Source organism: Ornithodoros turicata, chromosome 6 (assembly GCF_037126465.1).
Source record: "Ornithodoros turicata isolate Travis chromosome 6, ASM3712646v1, whole genome shotgun sequence".
Lineage (NCBI taxonomy): Eukaryota > Metazoa > Arthropoda > Arachnida > Ixodida > Argasidae > Ornithodoros > Ornithodoros turicata.
Window position 1 is genome coordinate 53,225,815 of NC_088206.1, and position 27,372 is coordinate 53,253,186.

The 27,372-nt window shown below is 45.4% G+C and overlaps 2 protein-coding genes and 1 long non-coding RNA gene across 7 annotated transcripts in view; 2 read left to right on the forward strand and 1 right to left on the reverse strand.

Moving 5' to 3' along the window:
• Positions 1 to 15,858, forward strand: part of LOC135396695 (protein jagged-1b-like) — a 71,564-nt gene extending 55,706 nt beyond the window's left edge. The window contains exons 7-21 of one of the 2 annotated variants that reach the window (XM_064627820.1): positions 327 to 440; positions 510 to 623; positions 729 to 1,063; positions 2,534 to 2,699; positions 2,760 to 2,903; positions 6,140 to 6,253; positions 6,332 to 6,445; positions 8,092 to 8,205; positions 8,558 to 8,674; positions 9,327 to 9,554; positions 9,642 to 9,766; positions 10,166 to 10,432; positions 12,186 to 12,299; positions 12,372 to 12,537; positions 13,895 to 15,858. In XM_064627820.1, coding sequence (XP_064483890.1) covers positions 327 to 440; positions 510 to 623; positions 729 to 1,063; positions 2,534 to 2,699; positions 2,760 to 2,903; positions 6,140 to 6,253; positions 6,332 to 6,445; positions 8,092 to 8,205; positions 8,558 to 8,674; positions 9,327 to 9,554; positions 9,642 to 9,766; positions 10,166 to 10,432; positions 12,186 to 12,299; positions 12,372 to 12,537; positions 13,895 to 14,331 — 2,669 coding nt within the window. In that variant the 3' untranslated portion in view covers positions 14,332 to 15,858. Of the gene's footprint in view, positions 1 to 326; positions 441 to 509; positions 624 to 728; positions 1,064 to 2,533; positions 2,904 to 6,139; positions 6,254 to 6,331; positions 6,446 to 8,091; positions 8,206 to 8,557; positions 8,675 to 9,326; positions 9,555 to 9,641; positions 9,767 to 10,165; positions 10,433 to 12,185; positions 12,300 to 12,371; positions 12,538 to 13,894 lie in introns of both variants that reach the window. The other variant, XM_064627819.1, reaches the window with a different exon arrangement.
• On the reverse strand, positions 10,012 to 21,125 carry LOC135396696 (uncharacterized). 4 transcript variants are annotated; one of them, XR_010423504.1, is made up of 6 exons: positions 21,074 to 21,125; positions 17,975 to 18,094; positions 13,910 to 14,192; positions 12,754 to 12,892; positions 10,965 to 11,089; positions 10,012 to 10,498 (listed from the first exon to the last, which is right to left on the reverse strand). It is a non-coding gene; the product is annotated as an uncharacterized LOC135396696 (long non-coding RNA). The 4 variants fall into 4 exon arrangements; XR_010423502.1 differs by having other exon boundaries at positions 17,975 to 18,091; positions 20,986 to 21,119; XR_010423503.1 differs by lacking the exon at positions 21,074 to 21,125 and adding an exon at positions 20,819 to 20,951.
• Positions 21,126 to 23,125: 2,000 nt separating this feature from the next.
• LOC135398042 (uncharacterized) lies at positions 23,126 to 25,897 on the forward strand. Its single transcript, XM_064629491.1, has 5 exons — positions 23,126 to 23,363; positions 23,425 to 23,544; positions 23,627 to 23,744; positions 23,805 to 23,940; positions 25,677 to 25,897. Exons 1-5 carry the CDS (start codon positions 23,253 to 23,255, stop codon positions 25,747 to 25,749), a joined length of 558 nt encoding a protein of 185 aa, XP_064485561.1. The 5' UTR covers positions 23,126 to 23,252; the 3' UTR covers positions 25,750 to 25,897.
• Positions 25,898 to 27,372: the final 1,475 nt, after the last annotated feature.

Genomic DNA, 27,372 nt, shown 5'->3' on the forward strand with positions numbered 1-27,372 from the left:
GGTTACGTCTTTTTCTTCTCTCCCTCTTACACGGTTTAAAAGACTGCCTGTTTTTCCGCACTCTTCCGAGGCTAACTGTCACTGTTTTCGTGGTACTGCCGCTTTTATCGAATTGACTGCTTATATCGAATTTTTTCCTATAGTCTCGACTTAATTAACGAGTGTTTACTGTACTTCCGTTTCACTGTTCATCATGTAAATTAGTCACCAAGCCGACGTGTTCCAGTCCTCGTCCTAACTAATGAAGCTAGACCGAGAAAACCGAAATTGCGCGTGATACTTCGCATTCTGCCTGAGCGTAAGCCCCTATAAATTAATCGCCGCAGTGGACCACCCATGCCTGACGTCGCCATGCCTGAACGGCGGGACGTGCACAGAGCTCAACCACACCTACACCTGCACATGCCTGCCCGGATGGTTCGGATTGCGCTGCCAAAAGAGTACGTACACCAGGTGTCCCTGTGATGTTACAGAATGCTGCGTTCCTACAACGATGTGCGTATCTGTAGATGCGAACGAGTGTGCATCGAACCCGTGCCATAACGGAGGTACCTGTCTCGATCTGGTCAATGGATTCCGCTGCCTCTGCAAACCGGGATGGGAAGGAAAGACCTGCGAGCTCGGTGAGTGACGAGTAAACGATACGTACTCGAAACCAATCTGCGACAAATGTGTAGACGTTATTCCGTTTCGACCGAAACCAGTACAACTTCGGCGCACTATTTCAGACGCGGACGAATGCCTGGGACGCCCGTGTGTGCACGCGGTCAGCTGTCGCAACTCAGCCGGTGGCTACCGGTGCGAATGTGAGCCCGGCTGGTCAGGCAAGAACTGTTCCGTGAACAGCAACGACTGCGTGGGCCAGTGCCGAAACGGAGCTACTTGTATCGACCTGGTCAACGACTACCACTGCGCCTGTCCTCCGGGCTTCACGGGCAGGGATTGCCAGACCAATGTAGACGACTGTGCCGCCAAACCCTGTCAACATGGAGGAGACTGCGTTGACTTAGTGGCAGGATACCGGTGCATTTGCCCCGTTGGATACAGAGGACTCAACTGCGAGGTACGAGAAAAATTCTTTCTCAGTTTCAGTTTATTTTTACAAGTACATACACACGGTATTCGATGTGAGAAGGGTGGAGAAAACAGTTGTGTTGCACAGCTTCACAAGCCCCAGTCGGGATTCGAACATCGCGTGTTACACAAATGGGTCACTTGTCTGCCTCCTCTCCCCGCCCACTTGGTTCCTTGCCACAGCAACCACTGAGGTATAGGCATGATATACCACCAGAGTGGTGATCTCACGTACGGGAGATGGCTAAGGTCGTCGCTACGAGAAAGGATACACATCATCTGTACGCCTTCTGGCAGCGAGGATCATAGGTGCAAAGGCTGGAGCAGCAAGTCGCTACATTGAAAAATTGCGAGAGATCATACAGGGTGTTTATTTTTATTCGTTACAGAATTTTTATTAAAAGCAAAAGCATTAAGAGCAAAGTAGATGCCGTTTTTGCAGTTGAGTTCTACGGCCAGGCTGACATCCCCTCGCTACAAGATGACTAATTACCTAAAATTCCTTAATTGACTCTTTAATTAGGGGATTTCAGGCAAAAGCAGGAGATCAGAATGAGAGACCATCATAGTTGAAAGCCATTTCACGTTTAAAAAATCCTGAAACACGCACCTGCGTTAAGATATCCCTCCCCGAATTTTGATATGCAAATGAGCTGAAATTGAAAAAGTGCGCCTGAGAAGCGCATCACCTTCGCCGACGTCCCCATATCTGGGTGGGAACGCGATTCATCAGGCCCGCATGTCGACACCTACGCCCATCATCTCCATCGCTCCAAATCACGTGGCCCTCTGACGTGACATGAGGGCTGTACCGCCTGCGTTCCAAGTCACCGCGGTTTCGGTTTCGGCTCATTTGCATACCAAAATTCGGGGGTGGATGTCTTCACGCACGTGCGTGTTTCAGGATTTTTTTTAAACGTGGACTGGCTTTCAACTAGGACGGTCTCTCATTCTGATCTCCCGCTTTTGCCCTAAATCCCCTAATTAAAGAGTCAATTAATGAATTTCAGGTAATTAGTCATCTTGTAGTTGCATACTTTCTTCGAAGGGATATCAGCCTGGCCGTAGAACGCAACTGCAAAAACGGCATCTATTTCGCTCCGCTAGTTTTTGAATCAAAATTCTGTAAGGGATAAAAATAAACACCCTGTATAAGGAGGGTATTGAGGTCAATATCTCTAAAGGGTTCAACATACTAAAATCGTGAGAATTCAGAGCGGTAATCGTTTGCGACACGACTTCCACCTGCACCACATGTTTTGACTGGAAGGCTAAAATCAGACGGCAATACAATATTCAATATCAAGTACACAAAAAATAAACACTATACAGAAGTCAAGAAGTCAAGTGAGGCAACCTTTTAGTGTGTACAACGAGATGTCGATCGATCTATAGCGATGGATATCTCTCTACTGGTTCATGATGCATCCAATGAACCCTAAATTTATTTCCCCTACAGGTCGATGACGACCCATGCAACCCGAACCCATGCTCCAACGGTGCGTCCTGCTTCAACCTCGGCCAGAACGATTATTACTGCCACTGCTCCTCCGACCGGTGGGAAGGGAAAAACTGTACCGCACCTCGGCGCACCGCAGCGCGCTGCGCAAGACCACCCTGCAACGGTAGACACAACACCTTCGCTGTTGCTAGAGACGCGCTAATCTATCATGTTTTTTCGCCAGACGCGGACAGTTGTTCAATGGCAGCGGCGCCCATGTCCCCGTCGGGCAACGTATGTGGGGCCCACGGACGATGTCTGGGACGGCCTGGAGGCGGATTCGCCTGCCTCTGCGACCCGGGATATACGGGTACATACTGTGATGAAAGTGAGTATTGCGAAGAATTCGTATTGGGCTGTCAACTATGTGCGCTTTACACACATGGTCTTGTGCGAGTGTAGTGTAGAGACTTCAGCTCGCTGTTGAGAACGCCTGAGATGAAAAGGAGGGTGTATTTCCGGTGGCTTCGTTCTAGTAACCCGAGTAACAGCTTCTTGGTACAGCTTGGGACAAAAGTTTGCGGAACACCGGGGTGTCGCATTTCTCCAATGGAGCGACAACCTAGCAGCAAAAAGGAGTGGACATACATACTGAGAGGTGGATAGGATAGCCCGCCACCCGTTCCCTATTCGATAACTTCGTGATAGCTAGCAGGGAAGCGCTCCGATGAAGAAATACGCAGGTGCCGTGTTCCTTAAACTTTTGTCCCAAGCTGTACCGCTTGCAGGAACATTGAGGAGGTTCCTCAGCGGCGTCCTCAGTAGCTTCGGTAGTGTATCGGGTACGCGCTATAGCCCTCAATGCTGCTCGTGCGTAGATCATTGCAAACGTTCCTGCAAGCGGGCTGTTCCGCGAACCGCTGATACGCAATCAAAGTCAGATAAATGCCACCACCCCTAGATGAAATAAGTGTTTGGTTTGTTCCATGTGGTTTTTACACAGTGCTAAAACTTTGCCCCCCCCCCCCCCAAGAGCTTGCCGTTGTGCTATGCAAGATCCAGAAAGACTTGGCCTAACGGAATACGCGAACCATACGACGCAGCGGTGGACTGTGGACAGTGGTGGACGCAGTGGTGGGAATCATCATTATTAAAAAGATATCGCAGTCCGATGTACCTTCAGGTCTTCAGTGCCTTCAGCGCATCAGGTGCCTTCTAGCTGCACCTGCCATTCGTCTTGGGGCCTCAAGACGAATGGCAGGTGCAGCTAAAAGGCACCTCATGGAAAGCTCACATAGGACTGCGATGTCCTTTTAACAATGATAATGTCCACCGCTGCGTCGTATGGTTCGCGTATTCCGTTAGGCCAAGTCTTTCTGGAGCTTGCATAACCCAAATGCAAGAACCTGGGCGGGAGGCTTTCGTCAAAGTTGTAGCATCATTGTGGACAGGCGTCTAAAGCTCAAATAAGAAAAGCCCCCTGTGAAGGGCACATCGCAAAGAAATGATGGGAGTGTCATCAAACATTTAGAGGGAGGGGTCTGGATCGCACTATACCAGAAAAGCGTAACTAGAAAAAAACATTTCTAAAGGTGTTACATGGGAACTTTACATGGAAGAGGAGGAGGATTTCACCCTGGTTTCCCTCTCCCAAATGCGCTACCAAAGGTACGGTTTCGGGGGAAGGTTGAACCTCCCAAACCACCTTCCGGTTATACCACTGAATCGTAGCAACGTAACGAAAGAAGAACAAAAAGAAACCGACACAAGTGAATAGGCACTATATCTGAGAATGACGCAAAGTGCGAAATGGGCGCTAGTGGTCCAAAGCGCGCGCGGAGGAAGTCCCCTCAGTTTTAATTAACCGATCATCGCCACGGGCTACAAAGAGACTTCATATAATACAGAGTCAAGAATAGCGTGCACGGTAGCTGCTTGAAAGCAAGGAGGGAGGGGGCCCATCATTCTCAACCGGATGCGAGCCTCTTTCAGAGGGGCCGCCATCGGAGATACTACTACTACTTTGCCTTCCTTGCCACTGGGCTTCTGCTGGAATGCCGCCCGGCAGGTATTTCTCCCCTCTTCGACGCTACTACCGTCGTCTGCTAACGATGCGCCGTCTGCCGGCTCATAAAAAAGAAAAGAAAGATGGTCAAGAAGAAGAATGACACGAGCGTTGCTAACTCGTTTTTTTTCTTTTTTTTTTTTTATGAGATAGAGACTGTACGAGTTCTGGAAAGGACGCTAACATGTATTGTCTTTCTCCTGTGTGTATCACAGTTCATGTCGTCTTAGAGAGAGAGACAGAGAGAAAAAAATAAAAAGGTGACACTGCTCTATAGGGGGCTTTCTTGATAGCTAGTTGAATGAACAAATTCCATCGTACCGGCGGCATGACCGCTCATTGGCGGTAGCCAAGGTCGTGCTGAAGACTGAGAGGTGGTGGGTTCGAATCCCACCGCCGGCTGTGCTATCTGAGGTTTTCCCTGGGCTCTCCGGCAGACTTCCCAGACGAACGTCGGCACAGTTCCCCTTGAAGTCGGCCCACGACGCATGCTTGGGCACCTGTCCCCAACTCCTTCCTGCAGTTCCCTCTCCATCTGTCCACGTCTGTGCACCGCACGTAGCCACAATTGCTTTGCTGCGCTAACACTGAATAATTAAAAAAAATCCAGCGCATCAACACCATATTGAGCTTATATTTCGTTACTGCTTTATTTTACATATTTTTATGCGCTTCATTGAGTATTGCATTGGAGAGGGATAAAGAATAGCAGAGGGAAAGCTTGGCCTGTTTCTTCTGCGTGCGATTTCTTGAGCTATAATTACTATAAAATTGGTGAACGTGGCAGATAGTAAAATTGGCAATAGTTTGAGCTGGGAGAATCACGACATAAAATAGCAACCCACTTCCATAGCAGCAGCCAACATTATTTCCTTAACACTTCTGCTGGGCACAAACATGAGTACCCTAGATTTGCCATTTGTTTAGTTCCATGACAGGAGTCACTCGCATCAATCTTGTCTTGTAAGGTTGCTTTCTATCAATGTTTACCAATCAATCCGTGTCATCAATGTCTAGAAGTATGAACGTGTGTGCCCTAGTGGTTGGGTCAACTCACTTTCCTTCTTACCATCCCCCTGTCATGTTGCACACACACCCAATACCCCATAAACCAGGCTGCAACATTGAATGAATTGCACACACAAACAGCTAAACCCTTCGGTCCACACTGTGCAGCAATTATCTTAATCATGACGCCAAGGTTGCCCATAGGACTTTATCTAAAGATCATCAACAATGGAGAATGATGTCGCAGGATTGCTGACAGGACTGATGATGGAATGCTAGCCAAAGCCGATTATGGCTTTATCTTTCTTTTTTTTATATTCTAAGCACGGCTCAGACGACTAACTACAATGATAGTGACTAACTATGCTTAGGACCATGACAATTCTAACAGGATAAGCCGTGGAGAGTCGCACATGGACATGTCATCGCCAAACGCATGCTGGCTGACAGACCGATGTCTTGCATTCTTCCTTGCTTTATTTTTTCTTTTCTTTTGCTCAAGAAGAAAATAAAACACTGAAGGTACTCAGCCACCTGCCATTTCTCTGCAGACATCAACGACTGCGCCAGCCAGCCGTGCCACAATGCAGGGACCTGTGTGGACGGACTCAATTCCTACCGCTGCATATGTTCAGACGGATGGGAGGGGCTTCAGTGTGAAAGAAGTAAGTTTTCAGCAACCACTTTTTCCACGCATTATCGTAGTGTGAATCACTAAGCGCTCAATCTACCAATGTACGCAGACAAGAATGAATGCCAGTCAAGCCCGTGTCAAAATGGAGGTATCTGCACAGACCTCATAGCGGACTTCCACTGTGAATGCCAAGGCAGATGGAAGGGCAAGACGTGCAATCTACGTGAGTCCACATATCAGCCTTAACTAAGAATAAGAGACTCCACAAGGGAAAACAATGGTGAAACCAGACCAGAAAGGATGATACGGTGACATCATAGTGTCGTAATGCCCAAGTAAAATCACTTGCTACAGTTGCTAGTCAGTAAGAGTAAGAGTAAGATTAGTCTAGCTACAAGCTACCTTTGAAGCAAATGAATTCTGCAATACATTTTATAGCGTGCATGTCAATTCATAGTTCATTTATTTATTCATTTTATTACGATCTTCGATACAACGATAACTCCGATATTACGATCAAATTGGTGGTTCCCGTCAGCTCACCCTTTGGAGTACAAACAAGACATCGACATAACGATCGCCGTGAAAGCGTTTGCTCGCGTATAGCGATCAGAATTCTCCTGGCGGCCGATAAAACGCGTGAAAATCGAAAAACAGGATTCCATTTTTTCATTGAAAACAAATTACGGTGGCATTTTCAAGAGCCTTAGCCTCCGCGGTACGTTTATCTGCGCATACCTGACGAGGATTAGATGCGCGCGCTGCAAGGTGCACAGTTTCGGAGGGGCTCGAGAAGTATAGAGGAGTTTGCTCCCTCTCCACATTGTTCTCTTGTGCTCAAGTTTTCTTCTGTGCTGCGCGCTACGATTGCGTCTGCGGTTCCGGGACGCGTTTTAATGAGGAAAAGGTACATGACACGACTCGACGTTGCACGTGCTCGACGGATTTTGTACTGGTGCAAAACCTCGTTGCGAAGTACCGTGGTCTCCAAAGTGTGAGTTTGCAGACAGTTGCGTGTCGCCACCCAAACATGCATCGACGAATTCCCTGGGACGAGGCGCGTTCTAATGGACAATGCCGTTCAATGCCAGTGCCGTTAATGCCAGTGCCGTCAATGCCGACAATGCCAGTGAGAGTGATGACGACTACGGCACTGGATGACGAACAATGGACGAAGTCGTCAATCTCAAAAGGTGCGGAGCTTCACGTGGTATCGGCTGTTACGTTGTCCTTAGAAAAGCTTTTCACACAAAGCTATGTCGATTTCGAATTCGATAAAATGTTTTTGCGTTCTCAGCAACGACCTGTGATTTGGCGAAAGCTTGTATATTAGTGAATTTTAGAGCATCGTACGCTACCGCTTTTACGTACATAAGGGATAGCGTTGGTTTTGCGCACGCGCGCACACAATAAAGAGAGCTTCATGCATTACGCACCACGCGCACTACGCTATATCTTACGTACACAAAGGTGATAGTGTACTATGTACTAAAACTCTCTAATGATCGGATTTCGCGTTCCCGTCAATATCGTTATAAACGGGCACGACTATCTGTAGACACACAGGAGAAAAACAACTAAAATTACAATAACTGAGTTGATTTCGGCAACAACTTACATTTCCAACCCAGTACCTAGCACCCTGGTTATTTATGTCTGACAGGATTTTATCGAAGTCAACATAATTATTACCCATTATGGTGTGGCAGTTTCAGGAGAAAGGTGTTACAGTAGCCATAAAGATCCACTTTCCGGTACCCGTATGGTCGTGTAGCAAAACACACAACGCTGAAACAAGCTTGCTAACATATTCGAGAGATTGATCGTGTATTTGCTTTGAGTACAAATACAACCAATATTTCTACACAGGCAACTCACATTGTGATGGAAACACTTGTCAAAACGGAGGGACGTGCCAAGATGTCGGAGACACGTTCATCTGCCACTGCCCAGAAAGCTACCGAGGAAACACTTGTCAAATTCGTGAGTATTTGTCTACAAACAGGTTCAATCAGCATCATCGATTATTATGATACCGTTGTGGTTTTGGGTTAAACCCAGTAATACCTGTTCCCCCCCCTCCTCTAATTGGCTAAAACCAAAAACAAAGAAATGAATACGGCTACTACTCAGCATCTAGTGTTCATGTAAAATGCTGCTCTCTTTTCCATCTGAAAATCTGCACTTCCACCTGTTATTGCCCAGCTTCTGAAATGAAACCACATTTTTGCCTTCTCCATTCTAAAAAAAATCTGAAAACACAAGGATCCAATGACAGTCATATCTTGTGTCACCTCTTCTTCGGAAGATAAAATAAGATATGGTGCATTTTCAGCAAAGAGAAACGGATGTGACACGAACCCTTGTCAGAATGGGGCAACATGCGTCAACAATGGTCACAGTTTTACCTGCGTTTGCCGAGAAGGCTTCGAAGGAAAACTTTGCGAAGAGAGTAAGTTTTGCTTTTCTTCCATAACTTGCACTTTGATGTTCAGCTAGGAAAAAGCAGAACCCAAAGGAGAGCATAGAGTAACTTTGTAAGACCTGCCTTACTTGAAAATTCTCTACTCGACACCTTTCATCAAGTTGCGGGTTACCGCTGCACGGCCCTTCAATTTGTGCTAATTGAGCCACTTGCTGCATCTCTGAACTCAAAGATGTTGTAAATGTATACCCTTGAGAATGTATATAGTTTTCCCAAAAGATTTTCGTGAGCTTAGGTATGCAATTGCACTGATGAGATGCTGTCCCAGTTAAGCATTAGAAGATGAAATGTGTCAGGAAATTCAAAACTGTTACTGTCTATTTACACACATGACACGCCCCAGAGTACACCAGCAGAAGTATACGTCATATAACGTCATGCCTTTACATGCCATGGAGAATAGCAACAAGATATTCCATAGCAGACGACAAGGCCAGTGGTGCCGTCTGCTCTGTGTGTTATACAGCACTGCCAATATTCTGGCAGTGTACACACGGTCCAACAAAAAGCCATGCATCCCTAAACTGATGCCACTTTTCCTTTTCCAATCGTAGCAAGTGCTCGGCTTCATGAGTATCATTCCTGGATGGTATATGTTCCTTTTTGTTCTGAAATTCAGATCTGGATGACTGCATAGCCAAGCCATGCCATAACGGAGGCCGATGCATTGATGGCATCAATTGGTTCCGCTGCGAGTGCGCACAAGGCTTTGCAGGCCCAGACTGTCGCATCAACATTGACGAGTGCGCCTCCAGCCCTTGTGCTCAAGGCAGCACCTGCGAAGACGCTATAGGAGACTTCGTCTGTCGTTGCCCACCTGGCCGCACTGGCAAACAGTGCAACGTTGGTAAGTTTGTACATGCATTTTCTCTGTGAACATATACATATCTGCACATATCTGTACTAGGCTAACCATTTACCTTCCACATTTCAGTGTTAGTGACCCCGTCAAGCCACAAGCCGTGCGAGTGGAAAGGTACCCTGTACCCCGAGGGAAGCCGTTGGGAGCAACACTGCTCGCTCTGCAGTTGCAACTCTGGAACTGTTTCCTGCGCTCCGGTGAGTGACATTTGTTTTTAAACTTGTTACAGCATACATAATTGACGTTATCTGCACATTCTTGCATGCAAGTAACCAAACTGGGGACAGCACGCAACTCCATTAATTCCATTCCAATTCATGTAGCTTTGTATTCATATTATTTTGTGTTGTAAAACAATATTACTGAAAGACACCACATGTGGAATATAAATGCCATTGGCAAACAATATGTATTCCTAGTCATTTTTAAATAGACTCGTCAATCCTTTTATTTTATTTTATTGTGTACGTGAGCAACGTACGCTTTTAACATTATAGTTGATCAAATACGATTGGCTACTCTAGGATGCTAAACACCGGAACGAAAATGTGCGACATTATCTGCAGTATGTCTAATGATGTTAATTCCTTAAATAGACACGCTGCTCCACCTCAGAATGCGATCCTTCCGGAAACACACCCACATGTCCAGCAGATCAGACCTGCATCGCAGTCGCTTCCGAAACCTGCTTCGTCGCTCCCTGCAGTGGTGTATCTCGAGGAGAGTGTCGTGCCCTGGCCGCGAGCAATGCCACCACAGCCATCGCAGAAGGAATCAACCCATTCTGCCTTCCAAACTCTGCTGAACTGAGCAACAACTGTGCAAGGATCGCACTGCTGTTCGATCGCAGGAGCATACCACCCGTAAGTGGAGAAATGCCTTTCTTGATGTAGAGCCTTGCACTTGAAGCGTTAGCTGGTTACGTAAATCTAAAGAGAAGTTCACTCCCTTACTTCGTTGAAATTAGAGTAACAAAATAAGCTACGCTTCAGAGTAGCGACATTGTGCTTCAAGGGTGAGCAGGAGCGCCATCTTGATTCCGCGCCCCGCTAGTGCCAGGATGCCATCTATCGAGCGTGCTCCGAAATGTTGCTTTCTGTTACAAGCCGCCCATCAAGGAAACCTTGATGTCCTAGACATCCTCGGGACGCTCTCATGGACAATATACATAGATTATTGCACCACAATTGCACACACTTTCCTATCCCACAGGGAAAATTATGTTAGCTGTCTTCGGTCCTCAACTGGGGCCGATGCTGGTGTGGTACGGAAACAAGATGGCGCTCCTGCTCGCTCCTGCAACTGAGTGTCGCTACTCTGAAGCAAAGCCTATTTTGTGACTCTAGTTGAAATTATAAATAAATATAAATATTAAATGTAAATATAAATAAATACCCATGCGTATGGGGAGGAGCAACTAGAGAATCTCCTCTGTAGCTCGCGTGACGTTTCAGTGAAGTGTCAGCATCCTCTTCCACACCTTCTCCTCCCGTATTCTCTGCAGCGGGCCGCAAAGAATTCTGCAGTAGCAAAGAGAGAAGTCTCACGCCAATGCCACGCCCACTTTTCATCGCTCCCGCGTCGCGCCTACATCTTTCTGCACACATATTTCAAACCGCGTGGATTCCAGTGATTGATAGTGCTCGAGCAACTATAGGGCTCCAGCCGGCAAAAAAGTGAAGCAGCGATGCGGTAAATTAGGGAATATGTTAGCTGTGGAAAGGGATGTCTACGAATTGATGCTTGGAGAGTGCACTGTCCCTATAAAGTGCCCCTAAAAAAGTCCCCCTAAAAAAACAATGATGTTTATTTTATTTGCTATCATAAATCAACCTCGTTCAAAGGCTCAATGTGCAAAAGGTAAAGGCTGTTAGTGAGCATTATGTGCCCCCAATTTTCAAGTGAAGCGGCAATGCTTCATAGTGTTGTATTCTCTCGGTGACGGTGTAGAGGGTTGGTGTCTCTATCCTTGCAACAGCGCGAGTGTCTCTGCTCTTCACCAAACATAGGAGCGGCTGTGGTGAGGAGACGGAAATCGACCTTTGGGGAGCAACTTTGCCAGACGCGTTGGTAGATTGGGCACCACACATGACGTCATACTTCTCAAAGCTAGAAGTTATTTTTATGATACTTAAGCTTCAGAGAAACAATGCCTTGTGAGAATGCAATGTGAGATTCTTGGACAGTGATGGCATAAATTCTGTAGGATTCTGAAGACATCACTATTTAGTCTGTGGTGGCACTTTCACACTGCCACACCACTATAATCATTTTCAACTTAAGAAAGAAAAGAAATTTAGTCCGTCAGCTCTCAAAGTATTACTGCGTCCCAGATAGGACGGCTGGATGCAGAGAAGACATGCTCGCTCCTCCGCCAGAAAATGTAATCCATTATACTCACTCGGCTTCCGTACTGGCTGTTAAAGCTGGCCACATGACACTACGCTGCGTGGTGGCGCTCCAGTATTTCTCCTGGCACACTATTACGTCTCCTTATTGCCGACGGCGTATGTAGTAGTTAACGGACTAGACTTCTTTTCCTTCTTAAGCTGAACATGAGTATAGACCCCCGATATAAAAAGTTTTACTAACGTACTCTCACGAATCACTTTAAAGGGAACCACCGTGGAGTCAATCTGCAGCAAAGTACGGAAGCTCTCTACCCGCCACTCCGTCCTTATTCTCTGCTCTCCGAAGCTCTCCGACCCAGACAGCATACAGGTCACAGTGGTAAGTATGTCCATACCCTTACGAACTGCTTTCTCTGTAAGCTGTCTAACCAAGGGGATTTTATTCTTGCAGTCGACGCTGTCAACGCCGTCGGCGACCACGTATGCGGCTGTCAGTGAAACTGCTAAGTATTTAGCAGACGTAATCAGCCGCAAGATGACTAACACATCTGTTCTTGGTTTTGTAATCGAAGTCAAGGTGGAAACATCATTTGTCAGTCCTCAACAGAGGAGCAGTGGTAAGCTATGCGAAGTTTAATCTGACCTCAGAAAAAAAAAAAGGCACGCCAATGTAAGACTTGTGCCATGTACTTTGTTACGTGTATGTCCACTTTCTTCCTTAGAATGCGGTATCATAACTACTACCTGCTGTACATGGACTAGCTCACACACACATTACATGTAACAGGCCATAACTAGTGCCACAATTAGTGCTGTTCAAGGACATCACATACCATTACCACTGTACTGCCAGAAGCTTCTGCAACAAAAGTGTGATACAGTCGACCCGCGTTCCGGACGGCGTCGTTTCCTGTGAAAATGTCCGGATTGCAGGGGAATCGGATAAGTGAAACACGAAAATCCAGAGTGATCCTAAAAGAAACAGAAAAGAACAGAAAACTATCCATTGTCATCTGTTCCATTCTAATACACGCACCCAGTTTTTGCAAACCTTTCCTAATGGCATTAACTTGAGAAATATTGTTTCGTTGCTCGGAAAATGCTAGCGCTGTTCTCAGTGCATTTTCTACCGTCACAGCTGGTGCATCCCCGCTTTCATCGTCAGATTTTTTTTAACACTATCGGAAGCGACAACACTGACAATGTTGTCATCTGTGATTGCAGTGCAGGGGTCCTCATTGCGGACCTTCTCAGTCTGAAATGACCAGACTGCTCAGTGGATTACTTTTGTGTAACGTGCAAAAGGGAGAAAATTCTTCCTAGCAATACACTCGTTGTGTCAGTAAAAAGGAGGCCACGACCAGGGTCCTCGACCTCGCTTGACTAGGTGTGGGCCAAGTGTCCTTCCTGGACAATGACCGGATACCTGAAGCTGATTGTTGGGTATTAGTCACTTCTGTTCCCTGGAATTCTCGTCAGAGTCCGGAAGCTGAAGTCCGGAAAAACGAGGGCGAAATACATGGGGAGAAATCCGTCCCCATGCTTTTTTGTCCGGATAGTGCAGGATCCGGATAAACGAAGTCCGGATAAACGCGGGTCGACCGTACATAGGGTGGTTACATGCAATTGCTTTGTTATCACAAATCCGCTCAAACAAACATGGTCAGTTAGTTGCTGTGGTAAATATTGTACGATTTGGTAGGAGGTCAAAGTGCTTCACTTTTGTGTTTGCCTAAATGCTTACGTCCACGAAATAACAATGGGAAGTCGTGCCCGCAACCTTCACTCACACATACAAAAATACGACGCATTTATGGAATTGCCAAAAATAGGTACTTGTATGCGCTGCAGATCTGTTTTATAGACTCTCATATGTGTTTTGGACTCCAAAGCATTTTGGCATGCACAAGGCCCTCGGAGATAACGCACATTTCTAAAACGATTGTTGTCATTTGTCCGTGTTTCTCTCCGTAGGACGAAACTACCTACTCGCAGTCACAGTCACCTTCGTCGGCCTCGCTCTTCTGGCCATCTTTGTAGCCCTCACTGTGTGGTACTTGCGCTCCCACCACTCCTTGTGCCAAGAGGTCCCCTCCACGTGGCCCTCCCCACTTCCCTCCATCAGCCGGAAGCTGGATCCGCCAGGAGACCCCGAGCACGACAAATCCAACAACCAGAATGAGGAGAACATCCGAAGGTTCCAGAACCCACTCCGTGAGAACACCGAGCTGTCGGAGCTGGACCCGCGGACGTCTGACTTCTTCAAGGCGCCCTCGTCGGATGTAACAAAAAATACAAATCAGTTACGGGAGGTGAGAACGAAGGAAGTCGAAAAGGACAACAGTGGCCTACTCAAGCCATCTACTTTGAAAAGACTTCCAAACGACAAACCAGTGGTCGTGCTCGTGTGATTCAAGACTGTGTTGTTAGGGTTGTTATAATTTAAAAAACGGAAAGAGTGCTCGGACTCCAAACACTCCAAGTGGTGGTGCGATGGATGTTCACCGTGAGCCAGGCGTAAGTTATGAAATGTGTGAAAATGGAACATTTCCGGTGTGAACCGTATAAGTGCCAACAGAAGGTGAGAGTGTTATATAATAGAAAGAGACTACGAAGTATTAGTGACATCAAAGAAACAGGGTGAAGCAGTACATGAAGTCTGGCAACATCTGTGCTGGGAATGAAGCATAGTTCTTGGATCTCATCGACACGCATTTCAGCACACGACAGCAGTAGGTGTGCTGAAACGTCCCAATGAAGCAGCGCAGAAACTTGGTGCACAGCATCAAATCTCAACACTCAGCCTGGTACAAGAAAGTATTCAGCATTCCAGTAGACAACGAACCATGTGTGTGCCACATATTTTATTGTCCCGTTTTCTCCAGACATTTTCTGCGTAAACGCGTACATGTGAACACTTTCCGTTTTTTTTTTTTTTTTTATCGCTGTGCCAGCAAAACACTGTTAGATGTATTAGAGAGTTATCAGTAACCAGACCGAGTAGATCGCACAGCTAACAATGCCACATGCACGTTTTAGCACTGAAATGCAGTGCGGTCAATATCCAGGCAACCATGCAAGCACCACCTTCAACAGTGGTGTACCCAATTTTCTAGTAATTTTATGCAACTGCCAATAGCAATCTGCATCAACAAGTACCACTTCTTGAAGAAAGATGTAGCAGCCCCTGCTAAAGAAAATTATCATTCTTGGTTGACCTTGAATGATATCATTTAATGTTTGGTAAAAAAAAATAATAACTACAGTACAAGACCTATGTGCAAACTTATAAGCTTTCACTGGATGCTTCATGCTGGAATCTTTAACACACTGGCACTAACCAACTCAATATAGAAATTTGTGTGGAAGTGAAGTATAACCACACAAATTAGCCGTCATTAATTTACAAAATGAGCTCCGAATAACTTGCCTCACAATTTTTTTATGGCACACCTACTGTTTTTAAACGTGCTGGTATAATTTCCTCTAAAAAAAAAACTCTACAATGCTGTCCTCTACACTTTCACTTTGCAAGCATTGTTTCGTAAGACTTCAAAAACATACGCTTAAGTCTGAAAAGTTACACTTTTGCAACGCCAGACCCTAGTCTAGTCATCTGTGTCCGAGTTTTGAATGCCACCATTGCTTGCTACATTTTTTTCGTCCCGTTTTGCAAAGAGATGCAAGCATCAGATCGACAACATGTACAGCCTGCTTGTCAATAAACTGTAAATGTGGGAAACAATTACCCTCTCAGACAGTTCAGATGCATGTAAAACACGTCCAGTGAGAAATTAATGCATCTAAGAGGGAGGCGCAATGATCACAACAATATTGTGAACATGTACATGAGTAGGCAGTCATTTGCGTCGCTGTATACTGATGAATTTGTGCAAATATAAATTGTGTACCTTACATAATGTGAGCATTAAAATGTGTCGAAGGCATGCAATTGGTCTGCTGATGCACTAACATTTCAGTTTTCCATTTCCACTGAGGGTGGAAGCACGTACCTGCAGACACACTAGCCTGGCCACAAAGAGGACACCGTCCTTTGAGCAGTAATAATAACCATATCTTAAAGGGGCACTAAGATGCAAAAACAACTTGCTCTCAAATGAAGTCTGCGTTGCATTTAGTATAATGCAAGCAAAATTAGTTCACACAGCGCTACCGTTTAGAAGAAGAACGCAATGAAAACAGAGCCATCTTTGGCAGCAGCTAATGGGATCCCCAGGAGGCAAAGACTGGCGGCATCCAATGATACAGCAGGAGAAGCGCGTGCACACCTATCGTGGGTGTGTGGATTTGGAACGGGTCCGATCGTAGTGTTCCGTATATGCGCGGCATGATGCGCACTGCCGCATTTTTCAATACCAATTCACTGAATTGTAACCCACAACAGTTCTTGTGAATGTTCTACTGACAACGTTTATCTTTGTCCTTATCTTATGTCCTTCGGACAGCGACACCACTTTGCTTCGCAATCCGCACTATTGTTTTTCACCGGGACTGCTCCATGATGTGGTACGCACGTGCACGCGCAGCATGGAAAAAAAAACAGTGATGTACGAGCTGAAACGACGTTAGCTGCTTAGTGCTGAAGCAGGAAAGAGTCCGGTATAATTTTGATTGTAGCTCCGTAACGGAATCAAGGTTTTCAATTATGATAACAAGTATAAAATGAACATACTGTGTAGCGTAATTTGAAGTGAACTTGTTTTTGCATTTTTGAGCCCCTTTAATGGTGTATGCTGTCTGGTGGTATGAAAGGCGTACGTCGTGATATTGTGAGACGCCGTACAAATGGTTAGTTTTAAAATCTTAATAATTCGCAAATTCTCTCAGTGGTATGTTTGGGGAATATTTCGTGGAACTTTAATTTTGCAATGTATATTCCGTATTCCATATTGTACCATGGAGCCCATCTGGGTCAGAATGATGGAAGTCTGAGGCTTTGCCAGGACATTGGGACACTTGTCAGTGCGTCTGCTACACACACGTCAAAAGCATTTCCTTGGTGAACTTGACTTTGTCGAATAAGCATTACCAAGCTTAGGTCCAGGAGAGGTGATAAAATGATGTTCGTATGAGTGTGGAATCGACGCCCAGTGCTATAAATGATGCTAAAATGTGCATAATGTGTACTAACATAGCGCTGCAGTGTTACTTAGGGTTCTTCTGTTCTTTCACAATATTTTTACCAGCACCCGCTGTCAAGTTCGGGTACAACACAATTTCTACCGGAAATCCCGAGGTCATGAAGCTTGGGGTTCCGCAGTAAGCCCTCACTCGTGTGGTTTGTGATATCAGCCAAAACAGGTCTGAATGAGACCTGCTTATCCTTGTTTTAAATTTCCGCCCCGCTGATCTTAAAGGCTGCAGGTTTCGTACATTGACAAAGTTTGCGTACTGTGCCCACAGAACAACAAATATGGTGCTTTCTAGATACACTATCACAATAGTGGTTAAAACAAGACTACATATATACTTGGGTCTCACCTGAAAATCCACGATGACATATAAAATGGGGGGGGAAATGCCCAATGCAATTTCCCCCAAAATTTCTGTGTGAAAATGTCACGCGATTTTCACCCCAAATTGTAAATATATAACAAAACCTAAAAACAAAAAACCCTAATATATTGTACTCAGTGAACCAGTTTGACTAACTGAAATTCATTTGTCGCAAATTACCATTTTTTGTTAGACTTTTCTACCACCGTTAACAATACTTTGACGACTCTAAATTTGTGAAACATTACCACTTTTATGGAACTTACATAAAATACCTAAGAAATCTGCATAGAATAACAATCTTTTTTTTTTCCCCTATGCATTGTGTGCAGTGCAGCCGACATTTCGAGACCTCCTTTTATACTGGCAAAATGCAGTACAGGTCAGATATCAATGTGAAAAAAGTGCACCTTGCTTCAATCTTGAGAAAGCAAAACGAAATAAAAGTACCATATGTGTTGATAAAACTTTCTACAAACAGCCGGGCCTGGCCTCCATCAATGCATACGTGGCCAAAAATATGTTTCTCCAGCTTACTTTCCTTTCTTCTTCAGGTGAGTGTTTATTGTGGTTTGATGTTATGCCACCTCTCTCATGGCCTTCTAGCACAGCCCTCTGATGGCATTTGGATATACCAGGGCGGCTTTTGTCTTGCTGCTGGAAAATGCAAGACCTCTGTGAGGATGGCTAGGAAATCGAGCATGCTAGATATGAGACAATGTGCATTTGATTGAGGAAACGGGCTGCTACAGATGCAAGCGACAGCCATGCGTGACATGCAGCGATGGGGAGTACTTGAGGTACATACAAAATACCTTAAGTACATTTTTGAGTACTTTACTTTAAGTACACTTCGAATTGTGCACTTTGTTCCAAACTTAAAGTACTTTTTTTTAGTATTTTTCTCTCAAGTACCCAGGTACAGTCCAACCTCGTTAATATATGGCATTCGTCAATCTGACGTTCTCACTTTATGACCCCTTTTTCTTTGAACCATTAACCACTAACCCTATGGCCTTCATCTGTAAGCAGTGCCGGATCGAAGCGGGGGAGGACCATCGCCCCCCCCCCCCCCCGAACGTCAGTTTATACGTTGGATTTCCCTCTCCCCCCTTCCCCACTACACGCTCCGACAAAGAAGTGCAGTCCAGTGCAAGTGAAAAGAATGTGCTTAGTGGCGGCGTAGGTTCAGCACCAGCGTTGTTGCTTCTAAAACGAAGAAGTGAATGCAGGCTGGCCTGTCGTCTGCTGTCTGCACCGCGGCCAGTGTAATGTTCTTTATGCTTGCTTTTCCTTTCATGTATACTGTTTGTGTGTGTTGTGCTTCATTCATTGTTGTGCTTCATTTACTAATCATTGAATAAGTGTTTGTTATGGCACGTTACCTGTAAGAAGCAACTGGACGATGTATGCATATTACTTGCTTGCGCAAAAGAAAGTGAAGATCGTAATTGTGTTCCCGGCTATCACGAGAACATTGTGACTGATGGTACGAACACGAGTTCTTCCTGTTATTCCTACTTTGTCCCTTCATATGTATATTTATTTAAAAAATTATTCCCAGCCGCTCCAAAGCTTGCGTCATTTGCCGGGCGTGGTGAATACAAGCATAATAACTTGGCGAGAATTCGAGTTATCCGTTCGGTTAGGTCTCAAAATATAACTGCATTATTTCACGTATTTATAGCGACCATGCAGCTTCACTTGACTGCTGCATCGCTCACATGCCCACTCTTGCGCTGCAGGAAGGAACCGACAGCGTACTAATCATCCATGCCGCTCCGCGTGCACTCGGGCTGCACTTGCTGCAGTTCCTATCCAGCAAGTGCAGGCCCAGCGATTTCCCCAGAAATTCACTACTGGGGGGGTGCCGAGCTTTCAAGGGGGGGGGTCATGCTTGGTGAAGGTTCCACTTACGGAATTTTTCTTAGACACTGAAAGAATCGTGGCACAACGGTCACATATCTGCACAACTTTCCCGGTTTATTTGTACATGTTATTACTTTAGAACACAGTGCATTAGAATAGAGATTCATTGTGAACAGCATTTCAAGATTAAGTTGCATAATCACATGACCGACAAATATAAGAGACTACCATCTTGTCAACGAACACCTAGCAATCAATGGTGAAAACCTTAGAATACCTCGCTTGGTTGAATTGGGCGCAAATGACTCTTGATGATCCACATTGAGTTTGGGTGCCCGCACACATTTTTGCTCGCACATACGCGCAATATATGCATTGCACAGTCACTTTAAAATGATTTTGGACAAATGCATGGTACGATCATCTGCATGACTGTGGTCCTATAGCGCAAGTTTGACAGCACAGGATGTAATTCGCTGCGCCGGACTCACTACCAGAACGTGGTGGTGGCCGAGCTGGGAGGGGTCACCTGAGAAATTTCAGGGGGGGTGTTGCAAAAATGCAGGGAGGGTGTACCCCCCCCCTGAGGGGGGTGTAGGGAAATCCCTGTGCAGGCTACTGCAAGGGTCAAAGTCAAGGCTTGCAGAGCGCAGAGGGCGCGCGCGACACTCGCAAAAAGTGCTGCACCCACTGATCTCTATAGTACAGGCTGGATCGCGCATAGGGTGCTCTACAGCGTGGTCACCGGCTGCCATGTTGGTGGGCCCAACGCATTCTGTCGTCTGCATTTAGTTCAAGCAGGGCTGCCCGTATTTTTTAAAATTGACTTTAAACTAAAGGGCATGTCATGACACTTCACGCGGACGGAAAGAGGGTTAATTTTTCGCAGGTAAGCTCTTTATTTTGAGGAAAAATCTGTTTATTCGTATCGCATGCATCTGACAACTCCGACTTGTTTGCATTGCTACTTCGCTGGTGCCATTACGTACTAAGAAAGTATTTGTGGCTGCTCCTACAAATCTCAAGACCATGTATTTTCTATAAACAATGCGCTTGTGCTTGCAGGTTCCCCTCACAGTCGCTCAGCTGTGTCGAAGAAGCGGATGCAGAACCTGTGACAATATGCCAATTTGTTCCACTGTTCTTTTAATCTGTGAGGTACGGTGGAAGCAAATAAACTGCTGTGTTAACCTCGTATGTGCAGTTGCTCCTACAGCGTGTGTGATAAGTCATGCATGTGCGTGCTCTTCGTGCATAGCGCTTCGAATTTCTGTAATGAAATACGCTGACAGCTGAAGAACTGCAAAGCACTCGTGAGAATAACGTTATTTTAAGATGAGGAATGGGGAGTTTCATCGCCAGGGTCTATACTCGACCCCATTGCTGGTGGTGATGTGGTGAATAAAATAATGAGCCCCTTCAGAGTAAGGATCGAGGTCTTATTGCAGAACACACACAGAGACACTCGTAGAACATAACACGATAAAGGAAAAAGTCAAACGAGAACCGTACAATATACCAAACGACATAATAACGAACGAGAACCGCAGAACAGCCCACGAAAACCGAAGAACAAACGAAAACAAACAAAACAATATAAAAACGGAAGTACTTTACAATAACAAACAGTGTGAACCCTTCCTGAGCAAAAATTATGAATTTTATAGGTTGACATTCACCAAATTCGCCTTCATGCGTATGCGCCCGGGAGGCGCTAGATCCTACAAGACGCTAGATCCTGAGGGGTATCATTGCCGCGTCACTCACTCTTGGGAGCAGCCGGCGCCAATAGGCCCTCCAACATGGCGGCCGGTTGCCGCATCGGCCGCACCCACTCCGCACCTCTCTCCCACGCGCCCATCTCCAGTGGCTGCACCCTGCACCGCAAAAAGTGCAGACAAATAGACAAATAGCCAAATCGAAGAGACTTTGAGTTGTAATTAGAAAAGAAAAATAAAGAGACTTCTTACTCTTACATGCATGCTTACATGACGTTTATTGTTTACAAATGCGTTCGGGATGGTTTCATGATACGTCTCAGCGTTAGAGGTGTGCGCCGCCGCACCGAAGCGCCGCCGCCGGAGGTCGGGCCCTCGCCGTCGCCGCCGTACCAAAACTGTCGGCGGACCGCCACCGCCGCCGCCGATGTTGAAAAATCGGCGCGGCTGTGTAATGTGCCCATTTTGATCCACTTTCTATAAACGAATATCTCCCATACCTAATGTTTGTTTTTCTTTTATCTTAGGTTCCAGGCTTCATTTGTGGTGTTTTAAGCAGTAACAATTTCATCTCCTGATATGCTGTTTATGCTTTAGAGTTTTGTTTCATAGCCGACCCTGGAGGCACAACTCCAGGAAAACTTGTCATTCGATTCTTGCAGGTTGTTTGCCGGTCATCCACCAACACCATAGCACTGGTCATTATCCATACACAGGGTGTTTTGTTTTTTATTCGTCACAGAATTTTTGTTTAAAAAATAGCGGAACGAAATAGATGCCGCTTTTGAGTTGGTCAGGCGAATATTATCTCGAAGAAAGTATGTAACTATAAGATCATTAATTACCTCAAATACATTAATTCTTTAATTAAGGGATTTCGCGTAAAAACGGGATAGCAGAACGGAAGATATTCATCGTTGAAAGCCATTCCATGTTTAAGAAATTCTTAAACGCGCACGTGTGTTGAAATATTCGACGCTGAATGTCGCTACGCAAATGAGCCGAAACAAGAAGTACGCAATTTCCGAGCGCAGAAATGACGCGAGCTTCGCCTTATCTGGATTGGAAAGCGATCTATCTGGCCAACAGATTAGCGCCTACACCAATCAGCTCGATCGCTCCAAAGCACTTGGTCTTCTCACGTGGATTGCCCGTCGTTCTTTCTGCGCTCGAAAAGTGCGTAGCAAATAGTGCATTTTGTGTGCGCCGGCGAAAAGCACCCAGTCAGAGAGGGTGTTTTCAATCGCGGAATTGCGGGGCTTATATATAATGCGCGCGAAGCATGGCAGACTCAACCCACTCGTTCTGGACAAGTTTATACTGTAAAACCCTTTAATTTCGCGAGACCTTAATTTTCGCGAATTTTGCGAATCGAGAAAATTCGAGGAACTCGAGGAGCGGGCTAAATTTAGTTGTTGCGAATATATATCCCTACTCGATTCGCGAAAATTTAGGACTGCGAAATTAATTGATTTTACAGTATTTATTCATGATAACTACAGCCTCTGCAAAAATACTGTTCAATGACGTTGTGGGTGCGCCTTATGTCATATCGTTTGCTAACGTTCGCATATTTATATGGTTTCCCAAAAAGAGCCACTGGATCAGTGGACAGAGCTTTCACGCGTCGCCGTCCTTTGAACGTTCGGCACTCGCTATAACTGTTATATGTAGTTGCCATTAAAGGGATGGCTCGTCGTTGTGATTATCTAGCTATGTTGTTCTCTCCAGCGCTTAACGCGCACTTAACGCGCCCTGTCGAAGTTCTTGGGCGACGACCTTCTTGAAGTGCTTTACTTCTCCTAATGTTCCTTTGTGTGTTCGGTTTTCTTTCATAATACTATCCAGTGCTGACGCACTTGTTTGGTGCAAGGTACAGTAAATACTGCCACCGTCGCGGTGTCTATGATGGAGAAAATACCCCCGCTCTGAGGTGTTCGTGCGTCCCCGTTGGAGAAGAGAACATATTGACAGCCCACGGGGCGCACGCCGATATAACAGCATCGGCGTGACGCCGCTGACGCCGCCGCCGCCGGGCCTTCAACCTGCTCTACGCCGCCGCCGAAAAAAATGCCCACGGCGCACACCTCTACTCAGCGTATGCCTACGTTCGCTCTTCCTCTTCCAAATCGATCCAAATCAATCCAAAAGCGCGTTGCTAGCTGCGATCGCGCGGACTGATTTGACTGTGATTAGTTGCGCTGCGATTTGTATTCCATTATTAAAGGATGACATCTGTGAGCAGTACGGATCTAAAAAGCTACTCGGACTATCTTGTAGCAGCTTACAAGATGCAGAGGCAGAAGGCTCTTCACGAAAAGACTGTAGCAGAAGTTGAGGTACAGGCTCAAGAAGTGAGCTTGCGTATGAGTTCATGTAACCTGTTGAAACTTTTAACAGGATAGGGTACTCAAGCAAGTAGAAGACGTGGCAGCACTTGAACGTGAAGTAGTGCGAATTGAATGGGAGCTTGAACACGACGACAAGTGGAATAGTCGAAGAGAGGCTGTGGCCGAAATGGTAATTTATACACTACTCTGACCTCCGCAAGTAAGTAGAATAAATAGTGTATAATTACAACTGTCATTGTCATTATCTGTAGAGACAGATTAGTAAGCTTCCCATGGTTCTAGACGGACTGCTTGATTTGAAAGGCAAACTAGAGGGCACTATTGCAAAGGCCAAAATTGAGTTCGAAAATACTGCAAATCGGAAGCAAGGTAACTTTACTTCTGCTGTACAATACAGTGCTTCAGCGAAAGTTGTGCTTTATCTTGCAGAAGAGTGGGACTCAGCACTCGTGGGAATTATAAATGCATCAGAACGGGTGCGTGCGAACCCACGCATCACTCAGTTCTGCAAAGTGGTTGACGAACTACTGGCAATGGAGAGTACGCTGGAGGGGCTGCTCACGGAGTAAGTGACACTCACTTTCTTTTATAGCCTTACACAGAAATACGCAAGCTCACAGGGCGCCCTTTTTTTTTGGGGGGGGGGGGGGTCGCACAACCGCTACCCCCTTTTCTGGATCCAAAAATGGATGAAGTGGCATAGTCCACCCTACCTTGCTAATCTACAGTGCTGGACAAAAGTTTACAGAACACGATCCGTCGGTTCCTCCCTCAGTAACACGCTAGCAGCAAATGGTACCGTACAGACATACAGGAGGCTATGGTACAGACTTGCAAACAGGTGACTGGGTTACCTAGGCACGGCCTTGTACGGTCCCATTTGCTCCTAGTGTGTCACTGTGAGGAAGGAATCAATGCACTGGAGCATGTTCCTTAAACTTTTGTCCTGCAGGGAACATTACATACATATATTTTGCAAAGAAGTCTTCCAAGTCCAATGACGTGGCACGAGGGTGTCGGAAGATGGGTGCAAACTCGTACTTGTGGTAGTGCATTTGGGAGAGAAAATGCGAGTGAAGTTCCGCATTCAGACTAGATCCGTAGAACCCATCCCGAAATATTTTGCTAGGTACGCTGCCTACAACCTTGCACACACGGAAATCGGGCAGTGTGTGCTAATATTACAGGAAGATTTTTGCAGAATGGGCATGTTCACCTGCAAGAACTTTGCTCACTGCTTTACTTCACGTAAACACTCACTGGTACGGTCACTACCCCTCTGACAGAACACACGTCTATATGTAGGGAACAGACCAGTCATTTCCAAGTTAAATTTCTTAAATCAATCTCTTAGTCTTTCTAAATCTATTTCCCTGTGCGAGGTAGAGCTCGCACGCCACAGGTGCTTATAGCCAATGCAGACCTCAGTATACAGTAAGCACCCATTAATTCGATGTCACATAGTAACTTTGCATTACGGGAGATTTCTTGCATAATGTAAAATGAGGCAAGCTAACTGCTGTGAACTATGCCTAGGTATTATATTCCGAAGAATGAGGTAGACAGTACACGTCCTCCTTATACCGAGACCAAACGTTTCTAGTCTTTTTCTGTGTTTGGTTTCGATCTAGAAATCGCAATGGGATGCACACCACTAACATAAACTTTCTATGTCCTCCCATCTGCGTGTTGTTCCCAGGTACAGTGTCAGTTTACACTTCTCTTTGTGGTCTTCATTTCCATCTCAGAGTCAGTTGAAACAAGCACATTTCTGGAAGCGCTCTCGGAGTGTCTTGACTAAATCCTTAAATGCTATCTCACCAAAAACAGGATCGTACTTACTGGCACATACCACATACACTGACTGAGTCTGGGTATGTGATACACTGTTCGAAAATTCGGGGCAAATATTGGGTTTTCTTACCAGTTGTAAAATGGGGGAAAATCTGTTAGTGTGACCGATTTTTGAGTGTAAAAATAGAAAAACGCTTCTTGCCTTTCACATGTGCATGGGATGCTGAGCAATTGCGCACAATATGCAGTGCTGGTGGTAAAATTTTCTCTCTGGCAAGTTAGTTTTCATTTTTTTTTTTTTTCCTCATGTTTTACCCGACGTGACAATGCAAGCAGGGTTAAAATGGGTTTTACCGGGTTGAAACCATAGAACATCCATGAACCCTGTGTACTGTGCATCTTCCTTAGTTCAAGATGATGCCCGGGCAGATATTTCTTCTGCATTGCACTACTTTGTAGTATAAATGTTATCTAGAGCTTAATGTTATCTGGACTTGACTTTTACAGATGTGACAACTTAAGACACAGAGTGGCTGCACTGATGCCAATGGCAGCACTTTGGGCAGCTGAAGGGAGCTGAAATCCACGGTGACATGTACAGACGTTAGAGGAAGGACCAGCTATGCAGTGTGATTCTTCGTGTAGCTTCCAACTCATTTTCCTGTTATATTTTTCAACACTGTTTGCAAGTCAAGCAGTAACTTGAATAAAAAGGTTGTACGAGCTCACTTGATGCACAAACTAAACATGCACACATAAACTACGCAGATCAGATTCTTTCATGTCAGGCATGTTCAACACTGCTATAGTCATGTTCAACTTATACACTGTCAACTACATATGCTGTTTGAGTATTGCTGCACCACCATGCAGCATAATGTCCCAACCAATACAGAAGAATACAGAAGCAGAGTGGGTATGATGGGCTACGTTCTCATGGAGCACCAATATGACTGTCCACAAGCCATCCTATCTGTGGCACAGTAATATTTTGAGCTCATGGAAAGTACAGTCCAGACAGTAATTACTAACATCTGTACAGTGGGTGGCTATTCAAGCTACATGACTTGACATGATCATTTTATCAACTGTTTGGCAGAAACCCCTTTAATTATGCAGTTATGCATGAACACTTTGTGCAGATCACAGTGCCATCAATCACTGAGTAATCAAATCAGCAGAATAGCAAATCTTTTTCATTTGTTTTTCTAAGGAATATGTAGTACAGAAAACTATTGACACCACACGAACTGCTGCATTTCTGGTATCCAAAATGTTTATTTACAAAGTGTTAGGAACAGCTTGCAGTCACACTAACTCGTAGTAAACGTGTGTAACCTTGGGCCTCGTCATACAGTGCCACTTCGACGCTGCACTGACTGTACGAAACTAGCTGAAACGTGGTCTGCAGGGTCATCAGTTGGTCCAGCACCTTTTCTCCTTTTGTGCCTGAGACCATTACAACATGGCAGAGCACCATCTATGATGCAGCATTTCATCAAAGACTACTGCTTGTGATGGATCTCATGGCTGCAAAGAGAACCATCAGGATTTTCCAAGGAAGCTATGCTACTACATCTGAAACCTTAAAGGGACAATGAAACAATTTTTTTACGTTTGTTTGATGAAAGAGATGCTCCTGAATAGCCAGAGTATCTGTGCAAGTGAACGGTTTTGCTGTGAAAGAATCTAAGTAGGTACTGAAGGTACATGAGGCTGATAACCACGATGAGCAGTGGCAGGAATGTCATAGGGAGAGACCTGGCCATGTGAACGCTGTACACACCATTAGGGTCACTGTGCACTGAATGGAATGCCAATGATTAGCCAATGCTCCTTTGTACTTTGTGTGATCCCAACATAAGGAGGCACTGGAAACATGCCTTGAGAAGCTAGATGAAGGAGGAACTTGGAGGAGAGCTTCAGATTTCAAGTGCCGTGCTTTAGTAGGGGGTGCACAAGTCTTTCAACAGAAAGAATCTTTTTGGCAAATATTTATGCTTTACAGCATTAAGGAACGTGTAGTAAGCAACAGGTGCAGAAATTAACTGACAGAAGTTAGATTGATTATGCCAATCACACACAAATTAATTAGATTCGCTCTTGTAGGCATGCAGCACTATAAAATTGTTGTCTGGCCAACCGAAGATGAAGCCACAATTGGTACTCTATGCACTTCTTCCTAATCTTCGCACAGCATAGT